Source organism: Microtus ochrogaster, linkage group LG8, assembly GCF_000317375.1.
Source record: "Microtus ochrogaster isolate Prairie Vole_2 linkage group LG8, MicOch1.0, whole genome shotgun sequence".
Lineage (NCBI taxonomy): Eukaryota > Metazoa > Chordata > Mammalia > Rodentia > Cricetidae > Microtus > Microtus ochrogaster.
Genome location: NC_022033.1, coordinates 662266 through 670235, shown reverse-complemented (window position 1 = coordinate 670235; position 7970 = coordinate 662266). Strand labels below are relative to the sequence as shown.

The 7970-nt window shown below is 54.7% G+C and overlaps 1 protein-coding gene across 1 annotated transcript; it reads right to left on the bottom strand.

Annotated features, from left to right (window-relative positions):
- Positions 1-847: 847 nt before the first annotated feature.
- Positions 848-7299, bottom strand: Srms (src-related kinase lacking C-terminal regulatory tyrosine and N-terminal myristylation sites). The gene is made up of 8 exons (XM_005362706.2): positions 6899-7299; positions 4076-4197; positions 3507-3673; positions 2728-2869; positions 2469-2627; positions 1800-1981; positions 1563-1719; positions 848-1310 (listed from the first exon to the last, which is right to left on the bottom strand). Exons 1-8 carry the CDS (start codon positions 7297-7299, stop codon positions 1117-1119), a joined length of 1524 nt encoding a protein of 507 aa, XP_005362763.1. The 3' UTR covers positions 848-1116.
- Between the last annotated feature and the right edge of the window lie 671 nt (positions 7300-7970).

Below are 7970 nucleotides of genomic sequence, written 5' to 3'. Positions count from 1 at the left end.
GAGTACCACTCCTGGTTAAAGTGTCGAGTGACCCAGGACCCAACTTCTGCAGGTGTCACGCTCAAACACAAAAGTGACCCACAGGGGCTTTGCCCCAGAAAGTAGGTTGTCTGGTGTCAGAACCCTCCCTGTATCTCCATCCTTCTGCATCTGGACAAGGCCTAGGAGTTCTGACCACCTTTCTGAAACTGAAGAGCCTTCTGACTTCAGCCCCAGGCCAGGGAGCTGGAAGGGGCTGTTCACTTGGCTCCGGCAATCTTCACCGCTAATATCATGGGGGTCCACACTGTAATGCCGCTTTGGCTCTGGGTGCGGTTCAACTCCCATCTTTTAGAGTCTCCAGCACTCCATTCTGGGAGCCGCTATGTGAATCCATTTGGAACACGTTTATTGAAGGTGACTCTGTGTGCCTAAGGTTTGCCCGTACCTGTGGGGCAGTGGGCTGGGCAGGTGATGCTACTGTCTCCTCTGAGTACCCAGCTCAAAAGGTTGAGATACGCTTGGGAACCCTTGCACCGGATATTCCATCTAATCCACAGTAAGACTTGAGAGAAATTGGGCTTCTCATCCCTGATCTTAGGAGGGAGCAGAGGAACCCAGAGTGAGGTGAGGGCAGGGAGGAAATGGCTGGCTTTGTTGGAATTCCTTTGTCCAGCACTTTTTTTTTTTTTTTTTTTTTTTTTTTTGGTTTTTCGAGACAGGGTTTCTCTGTGGTTTTGGAGCCTGTCCTGGAACTAGCTCTGTAGACCAGGCTGGTCTCGAACTCACAGAGATCCGCCTGCCTCTGCCTCCCGAGTGCTGGGATTAAAGGCGTGCGCCACCAACGCCCGGCTGTCCAGCACTTTCTTACAGCCCTTCTTCGATGCTTTATCAACACTTTGGAAACACCAGGGATTCAAACTATGCCAGGAGGAGGACATCAGCCCTCACTTCTAAGTGGGCACTCATGACCAGGCCCCGTCTGCATGTATCCATCTGGTGTGTTTGGTTCTTGCAGGCTGTTGCCGTTCCCAGGTGTATAGCATCTCCCGTGTGTGTTGGTGACGAGCGTTCCCTGGGGAGACACCCTTCAGGAAGCAGTTGCCAGAACTGCTGCCTGTGGGGCTGGAGACGTGGTCACGTGAGGCTCAGATGGAGCCGCCGGTGTGTCGCGTTCAGCTTCTCCCTCAGCGTGGCAAAGGTGGGACGCTCCTCGGGGCTGCCCTTCCAGCACTCCACCATAAGCACATAGACCTCTGCTGGGCAGGCAGCTGGGCGTGGCAGGCGGTATCCACGGCTGATCTGCTGTAGTGTCTCATGGTTGGTCATTCCTGGTAAGGGGCCAGCGAGAGGGGCCAGGCAGCAGTTGCCTTGATTCTGTCTGGGTGACACCAAAGAGATTCCCCCAACCCCAGCTTCTGCAAGACCAGTCTGTGCTGGTTCTCCAGCCCCTATCCAGGTTATCTTTGGGGATAAGTGACTCCCGGGGCAGGGTATATCTCTTCTCTCAGGGAGGACCCCAGGCTACCTCCCTCTGACTAAACTTGCTATGATGAATTATAGTTGCCTCTCAGACAGCTCACCTTCATAGGGACACTGGCCATAAGTGAAGACCTCATACAGCAAGATGCCAAAGGACCAGACATCTGACTTCTGGGAGAAGACACGGTAGTTAGCTGCCTCCGGTGCTGTCCACTTGACAGGGATCTTGGAGCCACTGCTTGGGGAGTAGACATCATCCTGGGGATGAGGGTAATGGTGGGGAACTCAGAGTAATGCCTTCCCCTCTGCCGGGGTTAGGAGCCTAGAGCCCCACTGACCTTGAGCAGCCTGGCCAGGCCAAAATCAGCTACCTTGCAGGTGAGGTCATCACCCACGAGCACGTTCCTGGCGGCCAAGTCCCGGTGAACAACACGTCGTTCCTCCAGGTAGCTCATGCCCTCAGCTACCTGGCAGGCAAACCCCAGTAGGTGAGGCAGGTTCAGGGCCTTTCCCTCAGGGCCTGCAGAGAGAGGGGTGGGGTGGCGGAACTCCTGAGGGCACAGGCTGATAGCCAGTAAGACAAGTGCATACAGGCACACAATCTTCCTCTGTGCCTTAGCTCCCCCCTCCCATCTCGGAGGAAGTGAGAACAGCACCACCTGCTAAGGCCCAGCAGGCGAAGAACAAAATGAAAAAGGGAGTCCTGCCCTCACCAAAGGCCCCAGTGCAAGCTGCTTCTTGGCACCTCCCTGGACCCCCAAGAGAGATAGTACTTAACCCAGACTACCCCCAAGGTAGCCAAATGTAGGCCTGGCCCAGACCCTTGGCCTCAAATGCCTCTGCCGCCGATCAGAGGCTCAGTAGGACCAGATGTCTGCATCCTGGGCCACATGTGTCCCTTCTAAAGGCCTAAAGATTCTGTTTGGTGGACCCAGGGCTTGAATGCTATCATGAGGGCTGGCAGATGTGGCCGCTGCAGGGTGATTTCGGGGAGGGTTTTCACTCACTGCCCAGGTAGACCTGCAGGTTGCCCTTGCCCATGAGTTCAGTAACGATGTACACGGGTTCACCCAGGGAGCATATGGCGTGCAGCCGGATCAGTCGCTCGTGCCTCAAGCTCTTCAGCGCCTCAATCTCCTTGGTGAGGTCTGCCAGTTTCATGTCAGCTGTGGAAAGGATGCCGCTCCAGGACCATGCTTGGCCACCACTGCCCCAGGCTCCGGGGTCAGAGGGCAGTGCTGCCCAAGCCTGGTAGCAAGGCCTCACCTGATTTGATAACCTTCACCGCCACAGGCATAGAGCCCAGCCACAGGCCTTCCCACACCTCCCCGAAGAAGCCTTCACCCAGCTTTCTCCGAAGGACGAATTCTGATCGTGGTCGTTCCCACTCGTCCTGAGCCAGGGGCATCTGTGGGAAGGGACACTCAGTGTGCTGCCTAAGACTCCCCCAGCTCCTGTTTGAACCTAGCCTCCCTGTGAGTCTCAGGAACAGGTCTCAGCCTTTCCCTCCCCAGCATTCCCTCACTCCGGGCCCAGTCAGGGAAAAAGGGGAGCCCATAGCTGACCTCCAGGAGGCCAAGCCCAGAGCTATGAAGCTAATTGCTTTGGGGACTTATGCATCCGCTTTACCAGAGCCGGACATCCGTCTACAAACACTTATTATAACCCCTGGCTAGGCTGTGATTACAGAACCAGAGGAACCAGATTGCTGCCCTGTACCCAGTAATATCAGATACTAGGGGAAACAATATCTCCTCTCTCAGCTTCTGCCCTCGGGACTTGAAGCAGATCTGGGTGCCTTCCCACACTAATCTTGACTCCTACTGATGCCCGACAAAACTGGGTGCCCCTATCCCCCTTGAGAGTCCCCAGTCTTCCAACAGCCTCACAGGAGATAAAACTGGTGAATGGGGGCAACCCCATCAGAATAAAGAAGCCATTGGACACTGGATATTCCCTGGCTAAGTCTAGACCAGAGGCTTGCTGGGAGACTCTAAGATAGGGTCCTCGGTGGTCCCCAGATATGGAGACTGTCTCAGGTCCACCTGGGGTATGCAGGGCTGCAACAGAGGGTTCTGAATCAGCTTCCAGTTGGTCTTGTAGTAATCAAGCAATGCGTCCAGGCTGGGGAAGAGCCGGCCCTCCTGCAGGTAGAGGCCTCCACTGGGTGCCATGCAGATGCGGTAGTGGCAGACTTTGGTTGGGGCCCGGACTGGAGACAGAAATGAGTAACAGTGTCTTGGCTGCACCTGCCTCAGATACCCATATCCCAGCATCCCAAGTGGCTCCGCTCAGATTGGCCATGGGGGTCACTGAGGTCAACAATACTCTGTGCAAGAGGGGACATGAGAAGCTACTGGCCACAGGACAGCCAGGGGGGCCTGGGGACTAAGAGTGTTAAGTAGGTACATGTTGAATGAAATTTTAAGTCTGCTAGGTCATGAATGGAGAAAGTGGGGAGAGGGAGAAAGTAGAAGAAAGGAAGGGAGGGAGCTTGATGACTAACTTGTCTATATAAGGGCTTCCAGTATAGGGATTAACCACTCCAAAGTCAAGAGGGTCTGGCCAAGGAGAGCTGAGCAAGATAGGAGGTCTTGAGGGGTTGTCTGAGTACCTGACAGGGAATATCCCCCAATGCTGCTTTCGCTGGGCCGGATGAGAAAGGCCCCTGGTGCATTGGCAGGAGACAAGAGCAGCTGCTGGGCCTGAGTTCTGCTGATCCCACTGAAGTACCAGCTGCAAATCCAGGACACAACAGTCATCTCTCAGGCCCAGCCATGTGACCCTGGCAAAGGTGTGAGGCCTCAATGCCCTGCTGCCTCTCAGGGAGAAAATGTGCCCGGTGCCTGAAGCTGAGGTCCCAGGCCACCACCATTAGGTGACTGGAATCTTCTTCACACGGGTATGACTTTCCACTAACCTGGGCTACTCATTCTGTTTCTCTGAGATAGCTCTCATTCCCTGCTCAGAATTTGACTACCAAGCCTCACAAAAGCTAACATCCCTGGACAAAGACCAAAACCCCCAACTTGAGACTTTGTTGAGTCCCTGTGGGGGTCCACAGGGAACTGAGGTCCCCAGTGAACAGTCCCAAAAGTACCCACAGTGCTGCTAGTATGGCTAGGGAAGGAACCAGGGGTGTTACCTGTCTGGGCATGGCTCATCTGAGAGACTGGCTTACATGGGACCTGGGTATCCCAGAAGAGGAAGGCTAAGGCAGGGTGGGCAGGATGTTAGCTGAAGCAGACAGTAGAAGGTTAAGGGGGAGGGTATATTCTAAGTACCTCCTACCCTCTGAAGGGCCATGCCTAGGTGGACCAGCCTCTTGGCTGGCTTGAAACTCGCTAAGTAGACAAGGTTGGCCTTGAAGATTCACTTACCTCAGCTTCTGGATGCTAGAATTAGAAACATATACCACTCTGCTTGGCCACTCCCTTTATTCTTAGGGGCCAGAAACAACCTTAGAAAGACAAAGCCACTCCCAGAGCTACTCCATTGTAGGCACCTCTGCTCCCCATGTCCCAAACAGGGTTCCACAGCTGGTCAACTTCCTGTCCAAGCTTTTCCACTTCTGAGAGCTTCCAGGAACCCAGTGTGCTGGGGACCACAGTAATACAAGAAGAGGCCTGTGAGCTTAGTTGTTCGGTCCCCTCAGATGGAGGCAAGGTAATAGGGGACACTCAGTGTGACTCGGGTCAGCTCACAAAAGAGCAGACAAGACAGGCCCACTCCTAGGGATACACGGGGAAGAACTGGCATGGCCAGGGTGTGGGCCTGGGCTGGAGCAGGGGGGATGAGCCCAGCTGGAACAGAAAGATATTACCAAATAAGAGGACAGAGGCCAAGGTGTGAGAAGCAGGGTTAGTACTGGCAGGCTGAATGCAGATGAGGGATGGCAAGGATACAGATGGAGCCTGGGCTACGTAGCAGGCTCAGGAAAGTCCACAAACTCATTTCAGAACCTGGAAGTCTAGACCATTGATGCTTCCTGCCTCTCTATGAAGAACCAGAGCCAGCCGGGCGGTGGTGGCGCACGCCTTTAATCCCAGCACTCGGGAGGCAGAGGCAGGTGGATCTCTGTGAGTTTGAGACCAGCCTGGTCTACAAGAGCTAGTTCCAGGACAGGCTCCAAAGCCACAGAGAAACCCTGTCTCGAAAAACCAAAAAAAAAAAAAAAAAAAAAAGAACCAGAGCCATTACTTATAGGATCTGTGGGCAGGGAATTGGGATTTTCTGGCAGATGCAGAGCCCCTGGGGTAAGGTCCCTTCTCAGGACAACAGGACAAGTCTGTGGGGGAGACCAGAAGTGGGAGTTTCTCCAAGGCAGCCCTAGTCCTTCCTTGAAGCCATGACAGGATCCAAGCCACTATGGGATACAGCTGGGCTTCTGCAACAGCCCCATCCGTGAAGGGTATGCCTCCAGGGTCTCTCCCTGAATTATAGGGCCAGATGTCTGGGATTAATGACACTGTAAGTGTGGTCAGCTCTTTGATCTTCAGGTCTAGGCCTTCATTAACTCTCCCACTAGCAGCGCTGCCTCCCTGAGCCCAGCCCTGCCTGCCCTGCCCGCAGCCCACAGGACCTGTTCACAAGTTTTGTCTCCCACACCTGAGACCTTCACCCAAACAGCTACTTGGCCCAGTCTACCCACTGCTGAGGGCCAGCAAGCAGGCACGGGGCAAGTGTCTGGATCCCTTTCTATGGCTCCATTTTACCTACCACACAAAACTTCCTGGGAAGCTGTTATGGCTGAGGGGTCCTCATGAGGTTAGAGATTGATTTGAGCAATGCTAATGCCAGAGGCTGGTATGCAGAGGACTCAGGCCAGAACCAGCTGAGTGCAAAACCAGAGATAGTTTCCTAGACAAACTCTTGAACTTTCAATGGATTCCTGCCCATGACCCCACTGCATCCTTGCTGGTATGCAAGATTGGGGCATCAAAACCAGCCTTTCTCTGCCAGTGACTGCCCAGCTTTGGAGGCAAAGAGAAGGCTCTCCTCCAAACCCACTCACTAAAACAAATCAGAGATATATCTGCCTCACACTTAGACTCCATTTGAGGTGGTTGGATGAATATGGATAGATAAGAGGGGCAGGTGAACAATTGGATCTTCCCTGGTTTACAGTGCCTGGAAGTACTGGGGACCCTGTGGAGCCACCTGGAGGCTCAGATGTGGCCCCCAGCTTTCCAAGCAGCGCAATGCTATGTCACCTGGTCTATCCAGCAAATGGTTGCCTGGACTTGCTCAGTTCCGGGTCCCCCCTCAGCTGTGTAGCTCTTCCTACCATGCCACACCTGCTTGCTTAGCCCAGTGCCAGCAGGCACTCTATAAGCCCTCCCTGACTGTAAGCAGGTATTTCTTACTCTCAAAACCCTGCCGTATTCCACTGGGCACAGCAGCCTTTTAGCTCTATCTCCCAAGCCCAGATACTTACGGGTGGTCCGAGGGTGTCTCAGGGGTGGCCTTGGCAAGGTAGGTGACTGGAACCAGACCGGTACTGGGCGGCCCAGAGAGCCTTTGGGCAAAGATGTAGTCACCCTCCTCCTTGAGGGCGAAGAGTCTGTCCCCGCGGCTGACGCTCAGTTCCTCTGCACACCGAGCAGTGAAGTCGTAGAGCGCGCGGAAGAGTCGGGAGCGTGGGGCGGGAAAGCTGCAAGGCTCAACGGCAGCGGGCTGCTCTAGCACGGGATTGTCGTCGAGTCCCTGGATCCGGGGGATGTCTTCGTCCGGCTCACCGGCTGGCCAGATCTTATCCCAGAAAAAGGACAAGAAAGTGAGCCGCTTCCGGAAGAAAGGCTCCATGCCGAGGGGGCCCGGTTGTGGACAGAGGCGCATGGAGCCGACTTGGGTCAGTACTCTTCAGTGCTGCCGCTGAGGCGGTTGAACAAGACAGCCATGCACCAAGGAGCCCAGGGTGCGAGGAAGAAACTGGAAAGGCTGGTGGGACGGCCAGGCTTCCTGCCCACGTCCTTACTCGGCACGGGATGGGAAGTGACAGGTGACACAGACCCTAACCCTAACCTTGGAGGTCTTTACAGAGGGCTCCTCAATCAGGCACACAACACATGTCAGTTTCCTGGATGGTGTATTAATGCGTGGGCCACCCAGAGTGCTGCTCCTATCCTTCCAGAGCTGTGTGCGCTGAAGAGCAGGATCTCGGCTAGGGTTAAAAGCAGCTGGGCTTGAGATTTGCGCTGCAGTAGGCGAGACGGAGTTGGGCGGAGCCTGTGGGAAGGGGCGGGGAGAGGAGGTCCCACAGGAACAAGCTGCCCTTACCTGTCCACTCCCAGGCACAGGGTACAGGGGCTCACTCTGACTTGCTAGCCCGGCTTGTGCAGCCAGTAGCCACCCTAGGACAGTAGGGTCTACAGAGGGAGCAGCTCATCACCAGTGGCCAGATTTCTATGAAACACTATTTGGCTTTTAAATGTTAGCTAATTCTTTAACATAACTCTCTCTCTCTCTCTCTCTCTCTCTCTCTCTCTCTCTCTCTCTCTCTCTCTCTC

Coding starts and splice junctions, on each gene's coding strand:
- Srms (XM_005362706.2), bottom strand. CDS start 7,299: ATGCGCCTCTGTCCACAACCGGGCCCCCTCGGCATGGAGCCTTTCTTC. Junction 2,628..2,727: donor GGTGAAGGTTATCAAATCAG/GTGAGGCCTTGC, acceptor TCCTTTCCACAG/CTGACATGAAACTGGCAGAC. Junction 1,982..2,468: donor CCTGCAGGTCTACCTGGGCA/GTGAGTGAAAAC, acceptor CTCTCTCTGCAG/GCCCTGAGGGAAAGGCCCTG.